The 27501-nt window shown below is 63.2% G+C and overlaps 2 protein-coding genes across 12 annotated transcripts; one reads left to right on the plus strand and one right to left on the minus strand.

Moving 5' to 3' along the window:
* The first annotated feature begins 1912 nt into the window (after positions 1-1912).
* BIRC7 (baculoviral IAP repeat containing 7) lies at positions 1913-7336 on the plus strand. 7 transcript variants are annotated; one of them, XM_074005665.1, is made up of 9 exons: positions 2204-2338; positions 2836-3210; positions 3314-3490; positions 4666-4765; positions 5153-5234; positions 5327-5372; positions 5915-5986; positions 6130-6382; positions 7097-7336. In XM_074005665.1, exons 3-8 carry the CDS (start codon positions 3430-3432, stop codon positions 6375-6377), a joined length of 609 nt encoding a protein of 202 aa, XP_073861766.1. In that variant the 5' UTR covers positions 2204-2338; positions 2836-3210; positions 3314-3429; the 3' UTR covers positions 6378-6382; positions 7097-7336. The 7 variants fall into 7 exon arrangements, with proteins under 7 accessions (XP_045220052.2, XP_073861764.1, XP_073861766.1 ...); XM_045364117.3 differs by lacking the exon at positions 3314-3490 and having other exon boundaries at positions 1913-2338; XM_074005663.1 differs by lacking the exon at positions 3314-3490 and having other exon boundaries at positions 1913-2338; positions 6184-6382.
* A 276-nt stretch (positions 7337-7612) lies between these two features.
* On the minus strand, positions 7613-27494 carry NKAIN4 (sodium/potassium transporting ATPase interacting 4). 5 transcript variants are annotated; one of them, XR_012419611.1, is made up of 8 exons: positions 27404-27494; positions 16878-17015; positions 15340-15420; positions 14170-14367; positions 12663-13337; positions 10834-10894; positions 9395-9479; positions 8134-8376 (listed from the first exon to the last, which is right to left on the minus strand). XR_012419611.1 is itself a non-coding variant. In XM_005569561.4 (7 exons), the coding sequence occupies exons 1-7, from the start codon at positions 27455-27457 to the stop codon at positions 8367-8369; spliced, it is 627 nt and encodes a 208-aa protein (XP_005569618.3). In that variant the 5' UTR covers positions 27458-27494; the 3' UTR covers positions 7613-8366. The 5 variants fall into 5 exon arrangements, 4 of the variants coding, with proteins under 4 accessions (XP_005569618.3, XP_045220054.2, XP_045220055.2 ...); XM_005569561.4 differs by lacking the exon at positions 12663-13337 and having other exon boundaries at positions 7613-8376; XM_045364119.3 differs by lacking the exon at positions 12663-13337 and having other exon boundaries at positions 14159-14367.
* Positions 27495-27501: the final 7 nt, after the last annotated feature.

A 27501-nucleotide genomic window follows, 5' to 3' on the forward strand; every position in this document is an offset into this window, starting at 1 on the left:
CGGGGAGCCCTCCTAGGTACTGACAGATGTTTATTCATTTTGAAAAATGGGCAAATAGCAAATAAAGATGTTTAGGGTACATTTGGAGCAAAACAGCAAAATAGTCACAGCAATGCTTGCCGCTCAGTGGGGAGAAGGCGCATGGGTTTTCCCATCTTTTATTTGGAAATCGTAGATGCACAGAATTGCAAAGAAGCCTAGAGGTCTCCAAGCACCCGCCCCCACCCCCACGGCATCATCCCGAAAAGCTGCAGGGCAACTGCCAAATCCAGACACACATGCCCAGCACCCACAGGGACGGCTCAGACAGGGAACTTTACTTTCTTTGTACTCTCAGTATTCCCAACACTTCTGGAATAGGCATGTGACCGTTGATTTTAGCTCCTTATTTCTTTTTATTTAATTAAATAAGCAACATATGGATACTCCTTGTTTTGAGAATTTTGGGCCGGCCGAGCACAGCAAAGAGGCTGAGCGCCCCTCGGCAGCTCCCTGCACAGCCACACGCTGGGATGCGTGTGGAGATCACCCACTGGGTTTGGAGGTGCACAGGACCTCAGGGGGCGATCCCACCAGAGGAGCGGGGCTCGGCCTATGGCCCAGCTACCCCAAACTCCCCAGAGCTCCAGGGCCTTTCCTTCCATTTCCAGGAGTGACACCAATCTTGTCTCCTCTCCCAGCCCCAACCAGTGGGAAGAGAGGGTCCCATAACAGGCCATGGCAGTGGCCTGGGAGAGGCCACCCCTGCTGCCTGCCCACCTCAGAGGGTCCCCAGCTTGAGGATTCCGAGCAAACCTGGGTGCTGCATGTGTCCCTCCCCTGGAAAGAGCAGGCTGGAGATAGTGACCCCTCGTCCCACCTCCCAGGTGCACTGCGGGTGGACTGGGAACCAGGCAGCAAAATCCACCCAGCTTGAGGCCCGCGTCCTCCTGAAAGGGCCCCAAGCCCACACCCGGGGTGTTGCTGAAGTGACCAAAGGTAACCGCTGTGCTGAGGGGGCACGGGAGGACAGAGAGGGGGCGAAGGCGTGGTACCCCAAGATCATCCCAGAAAACACGTTGGGAAGTTCTACTTTGTGTCTAGCCTGACTCCTTCTCCGGCGCCCAGGCCCTTTCCCGACAGACACAGCCCTCCCCTCCTATGTCCCTGAGCTTCCTGGTGCCTCTCCCTCTGCCCCCGGCAGCCCTGGCTTCTGTGCTGCATCCTCAGCAGGGCCTGGAGACACCCCAGAGGCCTTAAGAGCCACACCCTTCACTTTGATTTCTGCAGGAAACGAGGTGGCTCTGGGCCTTGGATAGGAAAGGGTTGGGGGTCTCGCTGGGGCCCAGCAACACTGGCCTGAGTATGACCAGAACAGTCACCAGAGGCCTCCTGGGAGGGCGGGTGCAGCCCCAGCCCCCGCCGTGAGTAGGAGGAGCGGGGGCGGGTGTGAAAGTGTGGTGGGCAGCAGCAGGTCTATGCGGCTCAGCAGTGGAAAGTGAGCGGGCCAGGCTTCCAGGCGAGCTCAGGGACGGTTTTCACTGCAGCTAACCCTCTCCTGCCCGCCTGCACTCCCCGTGGTAACCAAAGGCCCTGCAGTGTGCGACTCCTCTTTATTCTTCCAAACTCTGTGAGCCTGCACGCTCCCATCCAGGACAGAACAGCAGGGGAGAGTGGCTGAAGGACGACAGGGGGCCTTTAGGGCCAGCTGGGTGGATGAGCTGAGTCTGCTAGGGTTGAGGGTTCAGTTGGGGGTCGGGGGGCATCAGTCGGGGGTCGGGGGGCGTCGAAGCCTGGGCCCCATCCAGCTGTCCTCTTTGTCCGGCCCAGGTGTCCCTGGGGTTCCTGTTGTGCCCCCGGCTTCTCTAGGGTTAAGTCCTCCTCCCCGTTCCCTCACTGTGGGGTTTAGCAGCATGGCCCAGCTGTGGAGTTTGGACTGGCAGTCGGGGTCACAGCAGACTCAGGAGCTCCGATTCCGGGACCAACACTGAATGCTCCTCTTCTGGGGACATCAGCGCCTCTCCCTTGGCTACTTGGGGAGGCTGGTATGGAGGGAAGTGGAGGGAGAAGGAGGAGGTGGAGGGAGACGCGGGGAAGTGAGGGGAGGTGGGGGGAAGGAGGGAAAGAGGGAGGAGGGAGAAGGGGGAAGGGGACGAGGAAGGAGAGGAAGAAGGAAGAGGAAGGGGGAGGGGGAGGGGGAGGGTAGGGCAGCTCAGGCCCTTCTGTCTGCTCTGATCTTCATGGCCTGAGGACAAGAGCTGCTCCCAGACCTGCGGAGGCCCCTTGGAGCAGAGGGATGTTTCAGAGAACACCCGGGTGACCTGCCTCCCTGCTCTGCATGACGCAGCACTAGGCCCCTGTGAGTCCAGCGTCACCCCTGCAAGGTGGGGGGTCACGGCCCCTGCCTGGACGGGCTGTGCAGCCCATCTGTCTTTACTTGGGCCTTCTCTGCTTCCAGAGGCTGCCCTGGGCGCCTGACCCTGGAACCTTCATCTCCAGCTCCCCAACCCCTCCCCCACAGCCCTGGGACCGGTGCCAGCCTGGGGAGGGGTCTCCATGCTCAGTTCCTTCCCGTCTTGTTCAAAGAGACACTGCCTGCCCACGTGCCATCAGCAGGATCCACAACCCTGCCAGGGGCCCCATGACACGCCCCCGCTGCACAGAGCATGTGACCCCAGAGGCTACCCTGGCCCGTTCCAGAAAGTGTGGGCCCTGGGATACTCCCCTCCCAGGGTGTCTGGTGGCTGGCCTATGCCTATCCCTGCTGTCCCTGGGGTGAGCCCGGAGGTCAGGAGCTCCAGAAGGGCCAGCTGGGCATATTCTGGGACTGGCCATCAGCCCCCATTTCTGCTGCAGACCTGGTCAGAGCCAGTGTTCCCTCCATGGGGCCTGAAGACAGTGCCAAGTGCCTGCGCCATGGACCACAGCTGTGCCGCTGGGCAGCTGGTGACGGTCCCACGCGGGAGCGCTGTGGACCCCGCTCTCTGGGCAGCCCTGCCCTAGGCCTGGACAGCTGCAGAGCCTGGGACCATGTGGATGGGCAGATCCTGGGCCAGCTGCGGCCCCTGGCAGAGGAGGAAGAGGAGGAGGGCGCCGGGGCCATGTCGCCCAGGGGGCCTGCCTTCCCCGGCATGGGCTCTGAAGAGCTGCGTCTGGCCTCCTTCTATGACTGGCCGCTGACGGCTGGGGTGCCGCCCGAGCTGCTGGCCGCTGCCGGCTTCTTCCACACAGGTCAGTCCCGGGCGGGGGGGCCTTCCTGCTGTGGGCCTGGGCACGATTCTGGACCCTTCCAGCCCAGGGCTCTGCCTCCTCCGTAGCATCCATCCCCCAACAGGAAGGGTCTGGCCGGATGATGGAGCAGGAGTCCTGCAAGCCCTTCAGTGCCCATGTGCTCCTGCCTGACACGCTCTCCCGGAGTCTCTGCTGGCCAAGTGTGTCAGACTGTGGGACATGAGGAGGGGCTGCCTCTGGCCATGGTCTGGGGGTCTCAGCTGTGGAGGCCACCAGCTTGGTGCGCAAGTACCTTTTTGTGATAGAAGTGGGTGGGGCTGACATTGCCTGGGGCCCTCACCGTCCTGCTGCTGGTCTGCACGGGGGGAGGAGATGTTTAAGGAACAGGATCACGGTGACCAAGGCAGGCGTGGTCAGCCGGAAGGTCCTGGCAGCTCAGCCTGTGGGGAATTTCTTCAGGACCCAACCTGCAGCCACTGTCTGGTCTTCCCCAACTAAATCAAGTCCCCGGAGTACCTATCCTCGTCTTGACCTGGGCCCGCTCCTCGGCCCTACAGCTGGGGACCATGTGGTCAGACCTGAGTTCAGGTCCCAGCTCTGCCACTTCCGGGCTGAAGGACAGGGCAGCAGGGCCCACTGAGGGCTTTACGAGTACTGGCACAGCCAAGGTCATTGTCAGCAGTGGGCTCTGGGAGGGCACCATCCTGGTAAGGCTGGACCAACTTAAGACAGCTGGTCGGGGGGGACAGTGGCTGGGACAGTCAGGAGTCGTGGTGTGAAGGGGCAGGCCTGGCTCACCCAACTCCCTGGAGGTCCAAGGCTCAGCAGGTGAAGGTCAGGCAGGAGGCATGGCAGGTGCAGAGCCAGGGTCTTTGGGGCTGGTCGAGGTCCAGTGCCTGATGCAGCCCAAACCTGTGATGTCAGTGGCAGGTGATATATCGCATGCCTGCCGATGAGGGGACGGGGCTGTCAGGAGGTAGAGCGAGGAGGGGTCCCCCACCCCTAAAGGGAGGCATGAGTTCCTAAAACCAAGCCTGGCCCCAGACTGGCCTTCTAGGGCAGCCTCCCTTCTTCCTCTCGCTGGGACTCATCTTAGGGAAGCAGAGACCTGGGGAGGGGCTCTTCTGGCTCCTGAAGCCTCAGGGCTATAGATGTGCCAGGCCCTGGGGGGCCCCCACTGCTTACTCTGGGAACAATGCAAATGCCAGCTCAGTCCTTTCCTGAACATTCTCACCCATCCTGGCCGGCACCCCAGACACCCTTGTCCCCTTTTCACCTTTGATGCTAGTGAGGTGCAAGAGTCCTCCCCCACCCAGCCCCCTGCCCACCCCCTCCTCCCTGTTGCCACCTGGGAGCTCCCCTCCAGTTGAAGCTCTCGCAGCCTTGGAAGGACGTACCGGGGGGGCAGGGGGCTGGATGGGGCCTGGCTGGGGCCAGCATCTCTCCGCACCCCAGGCCAGCAGGACAAGGTGAGGTGCTTCTTCTGCTACGGGGGCCTGCAGAGCTGGAAGCGCGGGGACGACCCCTGGACGGAGCATGCCAAGTGGTTCCCCAGGTACCAGCTGTCCCTGTGGGGCCCCGGGTCTGATCACGGGTCAGGAGTGGGCCCCAAAGGGCTCTGTCGACCCAACACCAGGCCTGCTTTGCCTCCCTGGCCCCACAGGGCACTGGGGAGGCCCCTCTGTGGATGGTGCTTCCGGCCGGCAGGCACCCACTTTTCCTGTGAGGGCCCCTGTTTGGAAGGGCTGCTGGGGGCAGAAGTGCCTCTCCTGTGGGACTACCCTGAAGCCCCATGGAGGTGTCTCCAAGGCAGCCCTCCTCGCCCATGCCCACGGGCACTGCAGGGCGGCGGGAGGAGGGGGCCCAACCCCCAGGGATCCAAGGGCTTGAAGCGGACGGCGGGGGCCCTGAACCCCAACCTACATCTGTGGGGCATCTGCAGCTGCCAGTTCCTGCTCCGGTCAAAAGGAAGAGACTTTGTCCACAGTGTGCAGGAGACTCACTCTCAGCTGCTGGGCTCCTGGGTGAGCGCCACCTCCCCTCGGGGCTCCGGGCGCCAGTGGGGTCCTGCCCCTCCTATTTCCCCAAGGCACCGACAGTCTCTGGCTCCTTCCAGGACCCGTGGGAAGAACCGGAAGATGCAGCCCCTGTGGCCCCCTCCGGTGAGAGCCAACACCCTACTGACTCCTTGGGCACCTGCAGCCTGTGCTTGGCCAAGGCCATGGGGTGTCCCCACCCTGCCAGACAGCAGGGAGAGTGACGGGCACGTGACCGGGTGTGAGGCTGCTGCCTGGGTTGGCTTCATGGGGGCTGTGCCGTGTGAGGTGGCGCGGGGCGGCAGGGGCCTCTGCCAGTGCCAGGTCCCCATTCTGCTTCTCCCCCAGCTCACCCCCTGGGCACAGCCCATCGCCCCTCGCCGCACCACCCCCAACAGTGCCCAGCACACAGTGTCTGCAGCCACTGCCAGATGGGCTGGATGTGCAGAGGGCCTTGGACAAGGGGCAGGCTCTCTGGTGGCCCCTCCAGGAAGCCTTTGGATCCTGTTATGCTGTGGGAGGGGTGGGAAGAAGTGTCGGGAGCGGGGGTACTCTGCAGTCCCTCCACTCCTGGCCAGAACTGGACCCCACAGGCTGCGGACCTGTCTCTGGGCCGGCCCGGCTTCCCCTTGGGAGCTAGGCCTCAAGTCCATCCTAACTGTCCACAGTCCCTGCCCCTGGGGACCCTGAGCTGCCCACGCCCAGAAGAGAGGTCCAGTCTGAAAGCGCCCAGGAGCCAGGTGCAGGCCCGGGACCCCCTGGGGTGGGGGCTGGGACAGGGGAGGGCTGATGGCACCTGGAGGGCTGGGTAACGCCAACCTTCCACAGGCCGAAGAGGGCAGGGGCCAGGGTGCGGGGACACTTTGCAGGCCTGTCCTCCTAGGGGGAGCCAGTCCAGCCCAGGCCCAGAGCGGGTGGTGGGTTTTTGAGCCCCCAGGAGCCAGGGACGTGGAGGAGCAGCTGCGGCGGCTGCAGGAGGAGAGGACGTGCAAGGTGTGCCTGGACCGTGCTGTGTCCATCGTCTTCGTGCCATGCGGCCACCTGGTCTGCGCTGAGTGTGCCCCCAGCCTGCAACTGTGCCCCATCTGCAGAGCCCCCGTCCGCAGCCGTGTGCGCACCTTCCTGTCCTAGGCCAGGTGAGCGTCCCAGCACCACGCACAGCCAGCCCTCCTGCGGAGATGGCCCTGAGCCGGCCGTGCCCGGCCCTCCTGAACCCGGCAGGCCCTTCCCGGGTGGCATCGTCAGCCTGTCCTTACCCCGCTCACCAGGCCCCACTGATAGCACCCATCAGCCTTACTACCTGCCTTGACGCTTAGGTTGGGGCCTGGTCCTTCTCAGCACCATGCCCTGGCAGCCACCACAGCTCTGCCCGCCTGCGTTAACTGACGCCTGCTGGCTCCTCTCGGCCTTGATTTTCTTCAGTGGTCAAGGAAAGCCGGCTTTGGAGGCGTTTGGGGAAACAGAGTGGGCCGGTTTGGGCTTACACAAGCGAGACACCAGCCTGGCCTTAAACCGGGGCCAAGGCACGGTGGGGACGCCTGCACGGTGGGGACGCCTGCACGGTGGGGACGCCTGCACGGTGGGGACGCCTGCATGGGACAGGGGCGTGTGAACCTGTTCTTAGAGAAGTGGGTGGGATGCCCCAAGCTGGCCGAGGGACAGGTGCTGTGACTGCCTCGGGGCTCTCCAGGGCCTCTGTAGTTACCCCCGGGATGTGTCTGAAGATCTTTTGGAGGGGACAACGTAGTCAGGCAGGGAAATCTGGGAAAGGGAAATCTGGTATCTGAGGCCCCTGGCTCAGTGGGCCCTGTTGGTAGCCATTGACTCACCCACCCCTCCTCTCCCTCTAGGTACCGTGGTCGGCCAGGTGGGCTGCAGAGTGGGCTCCCTGCCCCTGTCTGCCTGTCCTGGACTGTGTTCTGGGCCTGCTGAGGACGGCAGAGCTGGTGTCCATCCAGCACCCACAAACCCTGATTCCCTGACCACCGTCCAGGGTGGAGAAGGAAGCCCCTGCTTGGCATGGGGGATGCCTTTACTGTACCTGTTTGGATGCTTCTGAATAGAAATAAAGTGGGTTTTCCCTGGATGTACCCAGCAGCCTGTTCCAGACCACGAGCTGCCTCCCCACCGGCCCAATCTGACACAGGTCGCCACCTCTCCAGGCCGGCAGGGCAGCACCTGCCCAGGTCCAACCGGCTCCGGGCTGCTCCCCAAACTTCCCGCACTCCCGCGGACACCCCCTTCCGGGCCCCTCGCCTCCTTCCCCTCGCGCTTGTCCTCCAGTATTTTCAGGACTGTTGGAACAGGCAGGCCTCAGGCCCCACCTGAGATTGTACCCGACTGTCCCCCAAACTCGGCATCTTCCGGAGGGTGGGCGAGGGCCATGTTCCTGTTTATTTACCAACTTGATGATACCTGGGGGAGCCTTTGGGACTGTTTACCCAAGACCCCTCTTTACAAGGGTACGGCCCCCTTGTCACCACCACGTGCCCTGCGGTATGCCTTGGGGCCTGGCTCTGCCGTTCTTGCTCAAGCCCAGCCCACACCCCAGGACTCCATCAGCCTCAGCTCCTGGCGGCTCTGGGGGTTCTTCTGGCACAAGTTTGGGGCTGGGCACCCTCCATGCTCAACTGGGGCCCTTGCCGCTTGCCGGGTCTCGGGGCTTACATTCTTGGGGCTCACATTGACTTCCTGGGGGGCTGTGCCGTTCCCGCCTCGCTGCGCCCCAGCAGCGGTGCTTGCAGCCCGAGGGTCCAGCGGCCCCAGCTGGGCACCTGAGAGAGGGGCTCCTCGAGGACACGACGGCCTGGGGGCAGAGCTGTGTCTCCCACGTTGCCGGAGGAGGTGGGCATGTGGGGCTCTGCCTTTTCTTCTGTATGCTTGCTTGTTTTCTTTTTTTTTTTTTTTAAGAGAAAGGAAATTACAAACTCTCTTGAAGTTGTAGCCGGCTGTCGCTGCCGCCCTGGCTGATGTCCAGCACTTAGAACCCAGGGCAGGTGCTGCCGGCCACCTGGAGGGTGCTGGGTGGGGGTGCGTCCCAAGGCCTGGGGGCTCCTGTCATTGTCGCTGGTTGGTTGCTGAGGCTGGAGGCCGCAGGAGCAGGATCAGCTGTTTCCTCACTTACGCAGGCCTGTGGGGACAAGGTCAGAGAGCACCTGGGGGAGCAGGGCTGGGGCGGCCACTGGGGGCTGCCACCTCCTCCCCTTAGAGAACCTGAAATGGAACAAAGTCCAAGCAGTGATGGCTTCAGGCCTTTGGCAGAAAGGAGGTAGGTGGGGCTGAGGCTCTGGAAAGCCACCACTGCCTCTCCCTGTGCCGGGCAGGTCAGCGTCTTGCGCTTGTTTGCTGACATCTCAGTGGGGTCTGGGCTGTGGGGCTGGGAGTGGAGTGGGGGCTCGCCCAGGGGTGTACCTGGGTCCCTGGCTCAGGGCCTGCGTGTGACCCCACCCCTGCCCGGGTCTTTATTCCCCCGTTCTCTGACATGGGAGCTGGGCTCCTGCTACCTCGGACAGCCCCTGCCATGACAGCCCTCATTTTTAGGAGAGAAGGGCCAGGGGCTACCCAGGGGCGTGCCATCAGGTGTCTCTGGGGGCCTGGGCAGCCCAGGGGCAGTGCAGCCACCTATCCTGAGCCCCAAACTAGGATTGTGTACAGGGCAAGCTGTGTGGCAAAAGCTATTTCAGAGGAGGACAGCTGGGAGCCCCGGCACCCCACCCCAGGGTCTGGGGTTTGCAGAACTGTGGACACTGCCTTTCAAGAAACAAGTCTGGTTCTGCCAGACAGGAAACCAGGGCCCCAGCTGCCTGCCACGGAGAGACCCCTACGGCAGCCCCATGCCGCCCGCTGGGAAGTGGCTCTTCAGGACACCCTTGCGGCCCCTGACTCAGAGCCGACTCCTGGACCCAACCCCCTTCCACAGGCGCAGTCTCTGCTGGGCTCTGAGCTTCTGGGCTGGGAGTGGGTCCTAGGTCTCTGCAGCCCCAGTACCACCCCAGAGCCTGGCATGAAGCAGATGTTAGAAAAGTGAGGGTGGATGGATGGACGGATGGATGGATGGACGGACAGGCAGGCCAAGGAAGGCAGCCTCTTGCTGTGAGCGCCAGATTGGCCAGGCTGGCTGCAGAGCAGGTTCTGCCGGCCATACTTACAAGTACGCCTGCTTGGACAAGAGGCTGGATGGCTTTTCATTGACATGGTAGAGAGGAAATGGATCAAATCCACCAATGAAATCAACTGAAAGAAATCAAGACCCAAATAAAACCCACACAATGGAAAAGATGGCAGAGCGGAAAACAGGCCCAATCACAGAATGAAGCCCAAGGGGTCCCTGGGCCACAGACACGCCCCAAGTCCTGACACGACAGCAGAGGGGACACAGCCGGGGGACGGGGGGCATGGGACAGCCCGGGTCCTCCGGCCTGTGCGGGGACGGCCTGGGGGGACAGCAGAGGTAGGACAGCCCAGGTCCTCCGGCCTGTGCGGGGACGGCCTGGGGGGACAGCAGAGGTAGGACAGCCCGGGTCCTCCGGCCTGTGCGGGGGCTGCACTGTGTTCTGCCCTCTCCCACCACCCTCTGTCATGTTCAGTCATGGTGGCTCCCCTGACACTGTCTGCATAGCCAGCAGGCAACAGGGGCTTGCTGGACAAAGTCGATGCATTCTGAACTCCAGGTTCAAATGGGGTTCCCATCTTAAAATGTTTGAATGGAACCAGAGAGCGGAAGCTGTTTACCTCCTCCCAGGAAGCTGGCTGAGCCCTGAGTGATGGTTTAGGATCAGCGGCACAGTGGCTGAGGGATGCTGGATGCTGGGGACGGAGGCTCTGAGGGCGTCCCCTGCCTCTGGAATCAGTCCTGGTCTGAGGGCAGGGTGCCCTTTGACATGTGGACTGCTGACCCCATGGCCCCTGGGGTCCTGGAGACAGATGGCTTTGAACTGGATTCTGACCCCAGGGATAGTTCTGTCCATAGGAACCGTGGGCCCCCCAGGCACACCCAGACTCTGCTTGGCATCTGCCCTTCCCCACCCGGCTCTATCCTTCTCCACAGGGTCTTCCTGTGAGGCCACATCAGGATGAGGGGCCCAGCGAGGGCACCTGAGTGTGGACCACTCATGTTGCAAATCACAGGAAAGCTGATGGGGGCTGGCGAGCAGAGGGAAAATGAAAACCCTGCCTAGATGGGTCCAGGCTGCCACCGAGGGCCAGATGTGAGCGTCCCGGCCAGCGGGGCCTGGTTCTGAGCTGCCTGGAGGCTGCAGCGGCCCAGGACTTGGCAGGTCTGAGCTCAGACCTTCTACCTGTGGCCACTGCGGGGATCATGAGGACAGGCCTAGCCTGAAGCACAGGAGCCCTTGGACCTGGGGGACAGCTGAACCCTGGGGCCCCCAGGCCAGGACCTCTGCTCGTCTCTTCCCTGGGTGTAGTGAGTCCTCTTCTGCTCAGGCCTATAGTCGTGAGCAAGGCCCTGCTGGGCGTGGGGTCCCTCCCAAGAGGGGAGGTCTGTCTCCTTGCCCAGACAGGACAGACTAAGAGTTACCACCTCTGTAGCAGTCTCCCACCCCGCTGCCTGCAGAGGCCCCATACTCACAGCTGTCCTCTTCCTCCGTAAACACGCTGACCACGTAGCAGCCACAGACAAAACCCAGAAGCTGAAAGACACCACAGGCGGAGGGTGAGTGTGGCCAGGCGAGCCCGCGGGGTGTCACCGTGGCGATACGGGCAGAGGCACCCGAGCACCCCTGACCACCAAGGCCCTGCCTCTCCTAGACCTCAGTGACATGAGTGGGAGAGCTGACCCGTGGGCATCCTCAGCTCTCAAGTTCCAGCCGCATCCCTGCCTTCCGCCCCACCCCACTCAACCGGGTGGGGGGCAGGTGGGTGAGGATAATGGATATTGGGTGGGGAAGATGACCAGGTCAGCCTGAGGGGCTACAGGGAGTGGGGTGAGGCTGCAGAAGCCCAGGCTGGATGAACCCCAGGCCAGCCCAGTCCCAGCCCAGAGTCCCCTCGGGCCCCTCGCCTTTGGCCCCAGCCCACCCCAGCCAACAGCCACCAGGAGTTCCTCCCCCTCTGTGGAGCGAGCCGTCTGGGATTCTGGTTTTGAGCTCGGCAAAGTGCAGGAGAGACAGGCTGAGGCCTCGGGGTCCAGCAGGCAACTCCAGGCAGAGCTGGGGGCTGGCTGCTGCCTGTGGGGCAGGGGTCAAGCAGCGAGAGGAGAGGGACTGGGAGTCCAGGGCAGAGGACAGGCCACTGCAAAGCCCCACACACCTCGCAGACACCTGCATCCAGGGCCACTGAGGGAAAAAAGGCTCTGGCAAAGGGGGGCAGCGTTGCCACAGCCAGAAACACCAACGGCATGAGCGAGAGGGCCCGGCCAGGGTCACTCCAGGCCACAGACACCAAGGGAGGGGCTGGGGGCAGCCGGCCACAGTGGGTTTGTGACTGGAGGTGCCCCAGAACGAAGCAGGACACCTTCCTGGCTGCACCTCAGGCCGACCGCTGAGCAGCCGCGTGACCTCGAAAATTCACTTCACCTTCTGGTCTTGGTTTCTTCCTCCATAGACCTGGCCCAACAGCCCTCCGCGAAGGCCCCGGTCCCAGGGGAGGAGACAGGACATGCAGGTCAGGCCCCAGGGCTGGACATGCTTGGGCTCCGTCCCCCCGACCCCCACCCCATCTGGTACAGGCGAGCTGGTAGCTGCTTTCCTGGAAATCCAGCTCCTTTCTAGGGGTCAGTCAGGGGCCAGGAGACCTCTCTTACCACGAGGCAGGCAGACCTGTCTCCTTGATATTGAGACAAACTCAAGAAGCTGTCCCAAATGGCCATTTCTGGTTCCATGCCATGGCCAGGGTGGGAGCAGGGGTGAGGGTGGGCAACCTCCATGGCTCTTCCCCCCCTACTCCAAAGGAGCCCAAGACGCCCCCACCACGGAGCTGGCCGTGGTGCTGAACAGGCAGCCGAGCTTGGGGAGCCATTGGAAGACGCCCCTTCCAGCCAGTGCCCCCCTCCCGGGGACCTGTAGGCCGCCTCTATCCCACACCCCCGTGCTCCCCGCCCTTCACACCACTGCCTCCTGCCCATCCTCCTGGCTCCAGCCCCAGGTCCACCCCAAAGCTCTCCACTCTCCCTGCTGCATGGAGGCCTGGGATCTGCAGACCCTGCCCTGCGCCTCACCCCCAGAGCCTGGCCTTGTCGGACGACTCTCTATTGCTACCATCAGCACAGCTGGGCAGGGGTCAGCCAAGCCACCAGCCTCTCCCAGACCCTCCAAAGCAAAGAGCAGGGGGGCTGTGCTCCTAGTGAGGACTAGCTGGCTGGAATTTAGATCCACATCCTATTAAAGAAATTCCCATCCCTGGGAGTCAGGATAAAAGCCAACAGCAGGCCCCATCTCCCCAGCCACGCGTAGCGCTCACTCCTCCAGCCTCGGCTCCCACAGCCACCCCGTCCGAGAGAATCTTCATTTGTTCCCCTCTAGCTTCCTTTTGTTGCCTTCTCACAAAGCCTAATCTCAGGAGCTTTGATGCGCACACTTGGGACATTGGCTCTTTCTCCTCCAGTCGCATGCACCTGGGTTCCACACATTTTGGGGGCAACAGGGGCCCCCCTGTGCCTCGCTGAGTGGCTGTGGTGGGAGAAACAGGCCCTGACTAGCACTGGCAGGGTGTGTCTGTAGCCCCTTGCTACGGGGCAGCACCTCCCTGGCCTGAATTCCTGCAGGACCAGAGCAGAGCCCAGGAAGGAGCCCAGGGAGCTCACGAGGCCACCCATACTGTCACGTGTTCTCAGGCCATGGGCCCCTTCGATTTGGAATTCAGCTTCCACCGCCAGCTGCTGGCCACAGATCCTCGCTCCTAGAGGCCCCATGTCCACCTGGTGTGCTGCATTGACGCCAGCGTGTGCACCAGGGAAAGTCAGGGAGCCTTGAGATCAGTCACAAGTTCCTCCGGCGATGGCACCAATCGTGCTGCAGTCACATCGGCCCTGCCCCAGGAGCTCCTGAGGTGAAACGCTGACCAAGCATCCTCCACACGCCCGTCTCAGCTTTTGCCTCCTTCTTCTGAGCACTTCGAGGAAGGCACTGGCACCATCTGCGTTTTATAGAAGTGGGAGCTGAGGCACAGGGAGGTTGCTAGGCTCACGGAGGTGGCACAGTGGGGAAGGGGCCTCGTGGCCAGACCAGGAGCAGCACTGTAGCCCCTGTTCTCCACCAAACCGAGCAGGGCCGGAGAGGACAGCAGAGTCCCGTTCCCACACAAGCAACAGCTGCTCCTCAGCCCCTCCCGGGGCACAGAATCCCTGTCCAGGCTGCAGAATCTGGGTCCGGGGCCGTGGGATCCCTGTCCAGGCGGCGGGATCCCTGTCCGGGGCCGCAGAGTCCCTGTCCAGGCCGCGGGATCCCTGTCCGGTCAGACCTGGGTCACGTGGCGCCAGCTTTGCCAAGTGCACACTCCAGTTCCAGACAAGGCTGAGGGGCTTCTTGCCGGCCCAGCCTCAGGCTCTGTCCACTTCCCATGACTGGCATGGGCTTGGGGCAGCTGAGGGAACAGGCTGGACACGCATGGATGGGTTTGTCAGGAAGATGCTTGCCGCTCCTCCTTGGGGCCGTGAAAGCCAGAGGCGGGGTGTCTCGGCCTGATCCGAGTCCTTCCCACTCCCCACAGCAAACACCACGCTCAACTTGAGAAAGGGCCTGGGTCGGCCCCACCTGGGGGAGGTGGTTTGCAGAGGAGGCAGAGGTGCCAGCCACATGGGAGCCCACCCGTGATACCTTAACCTCTCCAACAAGGGTGGGGATGAGGAAGGCAGAGACAGGCCTGAGGCCTGGTCAGCTGGCCCCGCCCCAGGGAGATGAGCCCCCAGCTCCGTGTCTCCTCCCTCATCAACCCATCCCCACCCCAGGCCCCCTTACCCCATGCTCACCGCAATCAGGATCTGCAGGCCGCTGTGTAGGGCCTCCACAGAGCTGGGCTCCAGGGCACAGATGGCACCTGACACCAGGGCCTGGCCATGGGGGTCCCCGAGGCCAGCTGCCGGCACCTCCTCGTGCAGACAGCCCGGCCAGTGCTCATGCCACCAGGAGCGATGCTGGGAGAGGCTGAAAGTCAGTAGCTCACTGTCCTGGGGGTGAGGAGCAGGAGCAGGGCTGGTTAGCGCCAGGAGGTGGCTGGCCTCACCCACTGCAGCCTGCGGGCATGCCACCACAGAGAGGCAAGGGGAGGTCCTCTCCTCCCGCCTCCCCTGTCCTCCCACTGCACCCTGTCCCCAGGGCTCCAGCAGTGGTGGGGAAAGGAATACCAAGGCCCTCCCAGCTGCTCCTATGCCTGCCCTCGACCCACACACCTTCTCCTCCAGGAAGGCCTCCCTGCCCAGACCCCAGAACTCGCTCTCAGGGGCACTGGGTCCCTTCCTTGTGTCTCTGGCCAAAGCTGCCATGTGACGTGTGTCTGCCTCAGGACAGTCTCCCCGGCTGCAGCCCCAGGTGTGGCTCCGGGAAGCGGGGGCCCGTCTGCCTGGCTGGGCACCTGCCTTAGTGCCCACCTGTGCCACACCGGCCAAAGCAGAGAGCCCCCGGGGGAGACAAAACTCCATCCCACCCTGGCTTTAGAACTAACCTCTGAACTGCAGGCAAAGTGCCTGAAACAGCCTCAGTCAGGGTCGGCTCAGCGATGACCCTCCACCTCGTTTCCCCTGGTTCCCTGCATTGCAGGAGGCACGAGGCTTTACCAGCCTGGAGGGTTGGTCGGGCTGTGACAAAGGACCCCACGTGGCCCCAGGAGGGTGGTGTCCATTCACCTGCACATCTCTGCCAGGGTTTGCCCTGCTCTGAGGCTCCTCTTCTCCAGCCGGAGCCCTCTCACTTGCCAACACCCACAGACGCCTTTCATTCCCCAATCAAATCACTGGTCTCTCCCCAAACCTTTACTGAGTCACCAACTACAGACCAGGGCTGTTCCGGGTGCTGGGGACAGAGCCATGCACAGACAGCCCCTGCCTCAGACGATGGATGAAGAGAAAACAGAGGGGGTATTACACGGGGCCCGGCCAGGACCCCAGGGAAGGACCTCGCACTGCCTTCTGGTCTGTACTCACCTGTGAGAGGCCCCCAACTTCCAGGTAGAAGCAGATGATGAAGATGTTCCAGGTGACCCAGATGGCTGTCCACACCGTGTACTAGGGAGAGGGGAGGACAGGGCGGCAGCTGAACGCAGCTCCCGGGCACACCTGCTCGCACCTAGCCCCCGGGGGAAGGTCCATGATCGCACAGGAGGGGCGGCCTCTGCTCCCGAGTCTGGTGGTCCCTGGATGCACAGCGTGGAGAAAGGGGTCCCCCGTGCCCACCCTGCGACAGGTCTCAGAGCTTTCCCACGTGGGCGCCCCAGGAATGAGGCGGTGGGACAGTCAGCTCGAGGAAGCCCCGGCGCAGGTCGGCGTACGGACAGAGCATCTCCAGCTGAGCTGCCACGGCCTGTCCTCACCTCGCCGGGCAGACGTTGCACACGGACAGCACAGGCCTCCCCTGCAGAGCACCCCGAAAGCCACCCCCAAGAGAGTGCCCCAAGGAGCTGCCAGCTGCCTTTGTAAATGAAGTTGTGTGGACACAGCTACCCCCATCTGTGCACACACAGCCCAGTTGCTTTTGTAAATAAAGCTGTGTGGACACAGCCACGCCCATTTGTGCACACACAGCCCAGCTGCTTTTGTAAATAAAGTTGTGTGGACACAGCCACGCCCATTTGTGCACACACAGCCCAGCTGCTTTGTAAATAAAGTTGTGTGGACACAGCCACGCTCATTTGTGCACACACAGCCCAGCTGATTTTGTAAATAAAGCTGTGTGGACACAGCCACACTCATTTGTGCACACACAGCCCAGCTGCTTTTGTAAATAAAGTTGTGTGGACACAGCCACGCTCATTTGTGCACACACAGCCCAGCTGATTTTGTAAATAAAGTTGTGTGGACACAGCCACGCCCATTTGTGCACACACAGCCCAGCTGCTTTGTAAATAAAGTTGTGTGGACATAGCCACGCCCGTTTGTGCACACACAGCCCAGCTGCTTTTGCGCTGGAACTGCACGGGCCACAGCGCCTGAGGTATTTACCATCTGCCCTCTACAGGAAAAGTCACCGCAAACCACTGGTCTGGACCGATTACTTGGTTCTGCACTGAATGAAAACGCTGACTGAGCAGAGACATTTTTCTGAACATTCTTCCAGCTTCTCCAGAGGATGCAGCAAGGACAGTATGGCCAGGGGTCTGCTGGGGTCCACGTCCCACCCTGGGCTTGAGGCAGTGATTTTGTTCCTGTTTTCCTATCTGTAAAGCAGGGATCACGGCAGCACCCATATCCCTGGCTACTGAGGGGATGAGTTTGTGAAGGCCTTCAGTGCCTGGGGCTCCCCAGTACGTGCAGCTGCTCCTACAAGCAGCGCCGGAAAAGCCCCTCCGTCCGAACCAGAATTCTAGATGTACAGCAGCAAAGAGGTCTGAACCCAGGGGTCTGGGTTGGCGTTTGTGGGGTGTTCAATGGTGTCCAGGAAAATAGGGCAGGATGGTGCCACGGGAGCCGCCATCCTGGTCACCCCAACCCACCTGCCCATAAAGGGGTCCGGGCCCAAGACTCACCACCACCACATAGCGCGGCCGGTACTGGATGGTGCCAAAGAGTCCCAGGATGATGACGACGATGTGGGCGAAGTTGGCCAGGATGGGCACCCACTGGTAGCCCAGGAAGTCAAACACCTGCCTCTCCAGGGCGGTGACCTAGGGGCAGGGCGGTCGCTGTGAAGGGTGGACCTGAGGGAGGCCCCAGGCCCGCCAACCAGTGCCTGGGCCAAGGTGACGGGCACTCAGCCAGGACTTCCTCCCCAGACCCGCCCACCACACCTTTGTTTGACGAGGGACACCGGGGCCCTAACTCCTGCTCCATGACCTGTCCAGAGCAGGCACTGGGCATCTACTGTGTGCTTGGCTCTTCCAAGAAAAATCCCCAAATCAGCCTGACAGGCCCCTGTGTGTCCCCACCCGTCCCCATGCGTCCCCACATGTCCCCGCGCGTCCCCACGTGTCCCCGCCCGTCCCCGCTTGTCCCCGCCCCCATGTGTCCCCGCCCGCCCATGTGTCCCAGCCCGTCCCATGTGTCCCCGCGCGTCCCCGCGCGTCCCCGCCCGCCCCCGTGTGTCCCCGCACATCCCCGCCCATCCCCACGCATCCCTGGGCAAGCGTTCCTCCCTTGAGTAGGCCCCATCCCCTCCGTCCCCGGTTTCCTCATCTGGAGAACAGGAACACCGGGGGCTGTTCTAAATCACGAATCGTAGGGCCAGGTGACAGACACACAGACGGCCCAGAAAACACCACTCGTGGGGGTCAGATGGCCGGGAGGGACTGATGCGGATCCATAGGGGTACCGGACGCCGAGGCCCCAGCCTGCCACCTGCATGTCGGCCTTGGGGACAGCGCGGGCGAGGCCGCTCTCTGGCAGGCAGGCGGTCTCCCCTCCACTTCAGGACATTACAGGACTCTGTGGAACTGGCCCTCCCCACAGGGCCGAGAGGGAACCAACGACGGGGGAGGGAAAAGCGCCTGAGGAATATAAAGTGGGTATTTTATATTTAGGAAACCAAGAAAACCTGAGCAAAGCCATGACCAGGGTGCTAACTGCAGGGAATGGCGCACTTGGCCCCACCCGTCACTTCCTTCCCACGTGCTGGTGAAGCACACCCCAGAGAACAGAAGATGCTGCAGAACCCACCCCACCCCCACCCCACCCACCCGACCCCCACCCCACCCCCATCCAAGTCATCCCACCCCCCACCCCACCCCCACCCCAGCCGCCCCATCCACACCCCATCCCCCATCCCAGTCATCCCACCCCCACCCCACCCCCACCCCAGCCGCCCCATCCCCACCCCACCCACCCCACCCCCACCCCAGCCGCCCCATCCCCACCCCACCCCCACCCCAGCCGCCCCACCCCCACCCCAGCCGCCCCATCCCCACCCCAGCCGCCCCATCCCCACCCCACCCCCACCCCAGCCGCCCCACCCCCACCCCCGCCGCCCCATCCCCACCCCAGCCGCCCCATCCCCACCCCAGCCTCCCTATCCCTCACCCCAGCCTCCCTATCCCTCACCCCATCCCCATCCCAGTCACCCATCCCCACCCCAGCCTCCCATCCCAGCCACCCAGGGGCCAGAGCTGCGCCATGCTCAGGACAGCCACGGTGCATCCAGGGAGGACCGGAAGGGACTGGCGTGTGCTGGAAAGGCAGTGACAAGCAACAGCAGCGCGGCTGGGGTGAGTGCCATGGCTGCACTCTGTGGATTTCACTGCAGGCACTGGAGGGGCTGAGATGCCATGAGTGGCCTCCGGGCCTCTGGCCTGGGGGGTGGGATGGGAAGGGCACCCAGAAAGGTTGAGCCCTGAGGCAGGGGAGAGTTCTAGAGGGCCTGGGCACCTCCTCACGGTGGGGGAAGTGGAGGCTGGATGGGCTGAACCAAGAACAGGGCCAAGCCGGGAGGGCACCGGGGATGCCGGGTGGTGGGCGGCCCAGGCTCTAGGGGCAGCCTCCATCCCTGCCTGGTACAGCTCCTCAAACCGTGCCTGGGGCACAGCAGGCAGGGTAGGCCGTTGTGGATCTGCCCCATGGTCATGCCGCAGGGAAAAGGAGGCCTAGCCTGACTCCATTTCGTCCCAACCCCTGACCCACAGTGGTGTCCTTCAGGTTATCTGCTTTTGCCATTTCTGCACGTAGGCCAAGCTCACGACGGGAGGAATTCAGCTTGGTTTACCTTTCAAGCAAGGACGACCAGAGCCCCTTCCCGAAACCACCCTGGAGAACAGGACCTGGGCAGGGTGTGCACACAGGCAGCAAGGCTGTGGATCTGGGCCCCGTGACCTGGCCCAGGATGTGGGGGCTACAAGACTGCACCCACCCACTGGTCCTGCCTCACAGTGAGTCCAATTCTGCCCACGGCAGCTTTCACCCGGCCCTGGCCCTCCAGCTGTAGTGTGGCTCCAGTGAGAAAGCTGGGCAGGTACGGAGCCCAGCACAGAGCAGGTGCTCAATAAACGCCAGGAGCGGGGTACTGTGAGGACACCAACTGGTCCATGGGTTGCAGGGAGCAAGATCTGGCAAGTGATGGTCTGGGGAGCCAGGCGGGAGGCTGGGGGGTTGGGGAGCCAGGCAGGAAGCTGGGGGTTGGGGAACCAGGCGGGAAGCTGAGGGGTTGGGGAGCCAGGCGGGAGGCTCGGGGTTGGGGAGCCAGGCAGGAGACTGGGGAGCGGGGCGGGAGGTTGACCACTGGCAAGGAGCCTGGGAGCCTCCCTCAGGCAGCAGAGGCTAGTGGCCTTGGAGGGAGGAGGTGGGAGTATGGCCCCCAGGACACTGAGGCAAGAGAGAGGGTCCAGCTAGCCTGGCCTCCCTGTGGAGCCGCCTCATTCTTCAGCAAATCATCTCCAGCGAGAGTGGAGGCCGCAGAGGTCTGTCATGGCAGGTGGTTCCTTGGAAAACCCTTTTCCAACACAAATTGCTCAAAGCCACACCCTCATCTGTGGGGTGGCCGCTGGTGAGAAGCCACACAGGGAAGCTGAGCTCACTCAGGGGCCAGGGGACTCCACTCCCCTAACCCTGACCCCCAGTTCCTGCCCTCCCAGCAGCCACCTCTTTGGGACCCCTTGGGCCACGGGAGCCAGTGCACCCCACAGATACCCACAGGGACCACGTCTCCCCCATAGCTGTGGCCTGGTGCCCCACCAGGCTTGGAGCTCAGGACAGTGAGGCCCCGGGGCTTAGAGACCCACACTTCGCCCCCTCCCTCTCTCGTGTCATGGATGCCAGATGTGAAGCCTGAAGATCAACAGCCCCCTGAAACGACAGGATGGCAAGAGCCAGCCCCCCGAAACTACAGGAAGGCAGTGGCCAGCCCCCTAAAACTATAGGAACTATAGGAAGCCCCCCATGACAGGAAGGCAAGGCCTGGCCCCCCAAAATCACTGGAAGGGAGGGGCCAGTCCCCCCATATTATAAGAAGGCAGGGGCCACCCCAAATGACAGGAAGGCAGAAGCTGGCCCCCCAAAACCACAGGAAGGCAGAGGCCAGCCCCGAAGCCGCCTTCCACCCAGCCGCGGAGAAAGGGTGAGAAGGCGCGGGAGCTTGGGTCAGCAGGCTTCAGGCAGGTCCCGACGGGCCTACCGGGGTCCCAGGTACAAAGGACACAGAGGCTCACGGACAGGGAGAGGACAGGCCCTGGACAGCGAGGCGGCTCCCGGAAGGTGTCAGAGCAGGGGGCGTGCACGCCGCACTGGGGCCGCTCACCCAACGCCGGCACCTGCCGAACGCCCCGCGTGGGGTGGTGCTGGCCACAGCGGAGGCCACTTTGCAGGGCCTTCACCACATCACTCAGCAGGACGGGCGGCCACGGAGGCTTTGGCAGAGAACAGCGGGATCTGAGCTACGTTTTAGAGACGGTCCCAGGCCCGTTCTGCTCTCCCCCAACGGCCCAGACCAGACCCCCATTCCAGCTCACAGGCTCCCCACAGACAGCAGCGCACAGCAAACCTGTCCCTGCCTGTCCCGGCGGGACAAGCAGACGCTTTTAGGACCTCCTTGGCTCTAGCGCCCCCTGCTGATAAGATTCGGAATCTTCCTGATTTCACAGCAGCAAACAAGGCCCCACATCCCCAGCGTCAAGCCAAGGCCCCCAGCCGACCAGGGTCTCCGGGCTGCCCCAGGCTGCCCCTTCCCGAACCGGGCGGAAACCACCCTCCCGAGCTGCCATGGCTCTCTGCGCCCTGGGAAGCTAGCTCGGGCCATCCGTCCAGCAACCCACCAGCCCCTGGAGAGGCTGGGCCGTGGCCTGGACAGGCTGGGCCGTGGCCTGGACAGGGGCGGAGCCCTCCCATCACCCTGAGGATCTGTACCTGCCTCCCCAGGCGACCGCTGATCCCCAAAAAGGGGTGTTCGCTGTCAGGACTGGTCAGGGACTCCCTGGGGCCAACGACCTGACACAGGCCAGCTGGGGGTCCTTCCCTGACCCCACTGTTCCACTACCAGATGTCAGCCAGGAGGCAGGGTGCAGGGGACTTGTCTGTCCTCCCCGTCCATCCCACTGAGCTCCTCCCAGGCAGGGACCAAGCTCCATTGTGCTCAGTGGGGACAGTCAGAGACGGAATCACTGACTCAGGCTTCGGGGGACGGGAGGGGCCGCAGACGAAGGCAGAGCAGGCCCCAAGGCAGGACACAGGTTGTCCAGGAGGCAGCCCGAGGCAGCTTCAGGTGCCCGGAACCCACGAGTGCTGGGCTTCACTCACTCCACACCTCGGGCTCCTCGTCTGTGAAACGCTGGCGCCTCCATAGCTGGACGTAGCTCCAGCCTCATAACCGTGCCCGGCAGAATGAAGTGCCAGCCGCTGCCGGCTGCTGTGGCTGTAGCAGCACACGTGTGCAGAGTCCCTGTGTGCAGCCTCAGAGCTGGTCTCACCCACACCCACGTGACCCTCCGAGGAGGCCCCAGTGCCCGTCCACAGGCCCTCCACGCACTCCGAGTCCTGGGAATCTGCCCGTGTCCTCCACAGGAAGGGGATGCTGTCCACAGATGCGCCCACGGCGGCGTGATCTGCCAGGGGGCGGGGAAGACTGGAAATGTCCAATTTTGACAAGCCAGGTGCTGTCACGTGAGGACAGTGACTCCAGGAAGCCAGAGGGCCTGCCTGGGACGCAGACGGGTCAGACGACATGTGGCGGGGACAGAAAGGCAGAGGCCACGTCTGCACAGATGGCCTCAGAGCTTCCCTGCCGGCCCCTCCCAGTCCTGCAGTCCGCAGATGCCTCGCAGCCCTCGAAGGGAAGTTGTTCTTTCTGTGATCTCCGGACTTCCCCACAACCAGAGCCCCCTCAAGCTAGGACCCCTGCCTGGGTCAGCTCTGGGCCTGGAACGCAGGGTCACTGAACCCTGGAGTTTGATGGGGGGCGCTCAGTGGTGCCGGGACTGCTGGCCTCACAGCCTGAGGGGACAGACTGAGCAAGCTGCTGCCCAAACTCACCAGCCGGGCAGATCCAGCTCCCTGCGTCGTCCTCCTGCCACACCAGGAGGATGGAGTGTGAGGCATCACCCTGAGACCCCAGGCTGGCCCCTCCTGAAAGCAGCCCAGGTCCCACTCCCATGGAGCTTCCAGACCGGCTTCTTGGTTGCGGGGGTTCTCCAGGGTCAAGGCTTGGCACCCGGACAAAGCCCCTGGCCTCCCAGGTGTGGCCTCTTCCCCACCCTGCCTCCATCCTCTGTCCTCCGTCCACGGACATCGAGCTCTTCAGGCTGTGCTGGTCAAAGGTGGGGCCCAGGGCCTCCCTGCTCACCCATGTCCTCCTGTCTGTCCTGGGCCATCTTAGGCACGGCCAACCTCACCCAGCTCCATCCCCCAGCCCTTGCTGCCAGCAAAGGCTCCTGATGAAGAGGACGGGCAGGCACAGCGCATGGAGGCTATAACGGACTCGCAGAATCACTGAAACCCACAAGACAGCCTCCTCCAATGAGACCCCCACCCCGCCCTGCTGCCCAGCACTCCCACAGTGCCTTGTCTCCTGAGGGAGACCACCACACCTGCTGCGACCCCGGGGAGGGGCAGCCCCTTGGGAAATGACAGCTCCAACAGCCCTGCTTGGGGGTGGACCCAACACTAGGCCTCACATGGCCTCAGATGGCCTGACCACCGCCACCTTGGAGAGACCTTCTCCTCAGCCCTGTTCTCCTGTCCGGGAACCCGGGGTGCTGGGGGCGCCTGGGTCAGAACCAGACCCACAACTCTCCTCCCTGAGCTTCCGTGCAAGGCGGGTCAAGAAGGACAGAGAAGTTGCCCAGGGCACCCATGGGGGTGGGGGGCCCAGGGTCCTTCCCCTGCGTGGCGTCCCCAGGGCTCTGCGAAGGGGGCGTCACAGACAGTTTCACACTGGAGTCACAGCTGAGACACCAACAGGTCTTAACAGTCACCTATCAACGAAGACAGTAAACAGAGCGCGTCAGGCAAACCGAGCAGGCCTGAAACGGCACGGAAAACACCACTGGCCACGAAGGGCCTCAAGACTCACCTCCACCTCCTGGGAATAAAAGGCCCAGCAAGTGCCCGCTGTACCCGATACCTTCTGCAGGAGAACCCACCCGACAAAGACCTGGGGCAGGGCTTGTGTCTCGAGGCCTCGCTAAGCGGGTGAATTGCCAAAGGCACCCCAGCCACCTGGCCGCCCCCCAGCAGAGGACAGAGACAGCAGCAGAGGCCTAGGGGGCTGTAAGCTGCCTCCATCCAGCCGGCTCTCCGCTGCGGATGCCTGTTCCCCCGCAGGATGGGGCGCCCGCAGCCCCGTCACCCATCTCTCCCCACATCCCCTTGAGATACAGCCGGAGCCCTTCACTCAGGTCATGCGGCCCCGTCCTTCTGACCTCTCACCTCTACCCCTGCTGCCCCTGCGCCACCCACATCACAGGCGGCATCTTCTCAACTCCTGGGACAGCCAAGCTCCCACCTCACTCAGGACTCAGGGTCTGTGCCCGTGCCATGCCCACCCACCACCAGCACCTCAACCCCATCCCACTCCCCACAGCACCGCAGCCTCTGTCCACGCCTGCCCACGTCTGCCCACGTCTGCCCGGCGCAATCACGTGATGACCTATGTGCTGCTTTGCTCACGTCAATCATCGGTGGGGGCTCATGGAGGGCAGGGTCTGCCTGTCTCTGCAGATGCCGCCAGCCTGGGCACTGCCTGGCATGGAGGGCATGCTTTCCCTAAGGGCAGGGCCCAGCTGTCTGTGTTGTGGTGGGGCCCCAGAGCCCGGGGAGGCCGGCTCATAGGAGATTCTCAATTGCGTACATATTGGGAAAAGATCCTGGTACTGGAGGGCAGAGGCCACGGAGAGCCCCAACCCTGGGCAGTGTCCTGGGCTTGGGGGCTCAGCCTGAGTTCTCGGTGGCCCCCATGGACAGTCTCTACGGAGAGGCCGTGTGTGAAGCCTTGGCCACGGAGGGCTCAGAGACTGGACGGTCCCACACTCATGGGCAGAGGAGGCTCTGGCCAGGTCCAGGTGGGTGCAATTTCACCAGGCTCCAGTGACTTGGGTGTTGCCATGGGGAGGGGCACCAGGTGGAGGGACAGGCTCCAGCAAAGATCTGGAGGCAGGTGGTGGGGGCGGAGGAAGAGAGAGGGGGCGTGAAGGGCCTGCACTGTAACGGGTGCCACCTGGGACAGGACACATGTGCACGCTCACACGCCTTGCAGGCAGAGCTGGCTGACAGTATCTACTCTAGACACAGAGTTAAGATTAAACTCTTGGCCAGGCGCGGTGGCTCACGCCTGTAATCCCAGCACTTTGGGAGGCCAAGGCGGGTGGATCACGAGGTCAGGAGATCGAGACCATCCTGGCTAACACGGTGAAACCCCGTCTCTACCGAAAATACAAAAAATTAGCCAGGTGTGGTGGTGGGCGCCTGTAGTCCCAGCTACTCGGGAGGCTGAGGCAGGAGAATGGCATGAACCCAGGAGGCGGAGCTTGCAGTGAGCCAAGATCTCGCCACTGCACTCCAGCCTGGGCAACAGAGCGGGACTCCGTCTCAAAAAAAAAAAAAGATTAAACTCTTAGTCCCAGGCCTCCCCATCCTGCCCAGAGGACGCTAACCTATGAGGAGGGATGTCTGCCCTACCGGAGCCCCGGGGGGAAGGTATGTGAACCCCCCAAGGGGGGCAGTTCTTGCCCTGGCCCACTTCGCCTACACAGGGCACAGTCCTGTGAGGTCTGGGCTGGCAGCTGGGATGAGCTGCACATATCGGCTAAGGGGTCTCAGCCTGAGGAGCAGCCTCAGGTCAGGCTCCGGAATGGAGACCCTGTAGCACAGAGCAGCAGGGAGCGTCGTCTTCATCTCGAAGCCAAGGCTCCCAGAGGCTCAGGGCTCCATGACATGTGGCCACATGCGTGAGCAGTGAGTCTCATGCCACCATGGAAGTGGGTGACCCTGGTGGCCCTGCCAGTACCCAGCCCCAAACCCCTTCCTGAGCCTTTGGCTCCTGGGGTCTCCTCAATGCAGCAGGGCAGAGCCTGGGAATCGGACGTGGCACAGCCCTGCTCAGAGCTGGCAAAGTTCACACTGATCTTTGGGGAGAAAGGCTCCCAGAAGATACCTGGGCCCTTTGACCTGAAGCTTGGTAACACAAAATTCTCAAACTTGTCAAAAAAAAAGAGGGGGGCTACCCAACCCACCCCCATCCTCCCAGGTCCCCCACCCGCATGCAGTGACTAGAGCTGTGGTCAAGGACTCTTCTTGCCCAAGGCAGAGGAGGCACAGTGGGCTGCCAGATTGCCAACCTGGCCAGGACAAAAGGCCTTTGACAGCTCCCTGCTGCGATTCAGCAGTGACCCTAGAGGCTGGCCTGAGGGGACACGACTCTGCCCAATCCCTGGAGAGTCCCCAAGTCTGCTGGGGAAGCCCTGTGGCCCTTAAGCCAGGGTGACTCTTTCCCCCTTGGCTGCAACCAAATTTCCAAGGGCCTGCGTGTGCGCCCTGCATCTGTCTACCGTCCACCGCAGAGATGAAACAGGGACAGGACTCCACCTGCCGCTCTGCTCCCCGAGGTCACATCCGACCAGCACAGGCGTGCCTCACTCTGCACCTGACACTGGAGCATCCATTTCTCCTGCCCAAACCCCAGCACCATCAGCCCCAGCACATTCTCACACCACCTTCAACAGATGGAAACCAAGGTCACCAGTGTCCCCCAAAACAGCCTCGCTTTCTGACACCCAAACACCACCAGCTGCCACTGGCCAGGCTCCAAACTGGGGTACCAGCCAGGCTGGTGCCTGTCCTTCATGTGGTCAACCGACGGGCATTCGAGTCTTCGAGTGGACCACCCTTGCCCTCCCCATTCCCACTTCCAGCCCCTCCCCACCCAGTCTCCTAAGGGACTCCTGCCACTGAGGAGTCACTCACAGAAAGATACCAACTCTTTCAAGGCCTGAGATGGTCCTTGGGCCCCCAAGCCTGTTGCAGGGCCTCAGGTTATCTCCGCAGCCCTAGCGAGCCTCCCAGGAAAGCTCCGGAAGCTCCTTCCTTCCTGGAGGAAGGAGGAAGGACACGATGCCTCCTCGGCCGTCCCCAGGTCCGCCCGCAAGCCTGTGCCCCTAAGCCGAGGACGGGACACCCAAGCTGCACAGCCACGGACTCCGAGGGTTTTGCGGCTCAGAACTCTGAAACTGCCCCTTCTGGCCCTACTAGCTCCAGGAGGAGGAGGGGGGCGCGCAGTCCAGCTGCGCTCCGCAGCCCACAAAGCATCGTTTCCTTTTTAAGACGGGAGACCCAGGGCCCATTAGCATCGAAGCAAAGCAGCCTCTCGAGCCCGGACTGCGAGGCCTTTGTTCAGCCCCCTCCCCCCTCCCCCGAGGACAGCGGGCTCCGGGAGAGAATTCGCCTCCCAGGCGTCCCAGGGAGCTTCGGACTCGGGGCAGAATGGAAACTTGGCCGAGGGAGCCCCGGCCAATCCCGACACAGAAGACGCCCGCGCTGCGCCCCGGGCACGGGCTCCAGCCCCTTCTCGCCCCCGCACCGCTCCACGCCGGGCGGAATGGGGGGCAGCGGGGGCGGGCAGGGTCGGCAGGCTCGCGGGTGGGCAGGACGCTCTCACCCCCCGCCCCCCACACTCGCAAACTCGCAGGCACAGCCTCCGTCATCGCCCCACCCGGCTCTCAGAATCCGAACTTGGCCGCTCACTCGGCGCCCGGGGCCGGCTGCGGGACACGCTCGTACAGATAGAGACACGCGCGCCCGGGGGCGCACACGCCTCTCCCGGCGATGGGGTCCAGGCGGCCCCGCCCGAAGGCTTCCGTCCCGCCCGCCCAGCCAGCCGCTCCCCGGCACCTGTCCCCGTCGCTCCGGACTCGCGGCCGCCCCCCGCGCGCGCCCACCGGGGACGGGACCGGGCGCCGCGGTTCCCCACGCCGCGCAGGCGACACCACCTTCGGCCGCAGCAGCCTGGGGTCCGAGGCGTCCGCGTCGGAGCTGTCGCGGGACCCAGCGAATGGGCCCAGGAGCGGAGGGACTCGCCGGGACCCCGCAGCCGCCGTGGGTCGGGCACCCGGAGCTCCAGGAGGCCCGCAGAGGGGTCGCCACTCACCAGCTGAAAAGTGCAGAGGACGATGAGCGCGCAGCGGCCGGAGCAGGAGCCCATGGTGCCCGCCTATACAGGAGGCCTCCGGGTGCCCCGCGCTCGGC

This window comes from Macaca fascicularis, chromosome 10, assembly GCF_037993035.2.
Source record: "Macaca fascicularis isolate 582-1 chromosome 10, T2T-MFA8v1.1".
In the NCBI taxonomy this organism is placed as follows: Eukaryota; Metazoa; Chordata; class Mammalia; order Primates; family Cercopithecidae; genus Macaca; species Macaca fascicularis.

Excerpts from the sequence above, each read along its gene's own strand:
- BIRC7 (XM_045364117.3), top strand. The coding sequence starts at position 2,862 with ATGGGGCCTGAAGACAGTGCCAAGTGCCTGCGCCATGGACCACAGCTG. Across the intron at positions 5,235-5,326 it reads CTCAGCTGCTGGGCTCCTGG|GACCCGTGGGAAGAACCGGA; the intron begins GTGAGCGCCACC and ends GGCTCCTTCCAG. Across the intron at positions 5,373-5,914 it reads AGCCCCTGTGGCCCCCTCCG|TCCCTGCCCCTGGGGACCCT; the intron begins GTGAGAGCCAAC and ends AACTGTCCACAG.
- NKAIN4 (XM_045364118.3), bottom strand. The coding sequence starts at position 27,457 with ATGGGCTCCTGCTCCGGCCGCTGCGCGCTCATCGTCCTCTGCACTTTT. Across the intron at positions 17,016-27,403 it reads TCCTCTGCACTTTTCAGCTG|GTCACCGCCCTGGAGAGGCA; the intron begins GTGAGTGGCGAC and ends CCCTGCCCCTAG. Across the intron at positions 14,368-15,339 it reads AAGTTGGGGGCCTCTCACAG|GACAGTGAGCTACTGACTTT; the intron begins GTGAGTACAGAC and ends CCTCACCCCCAG.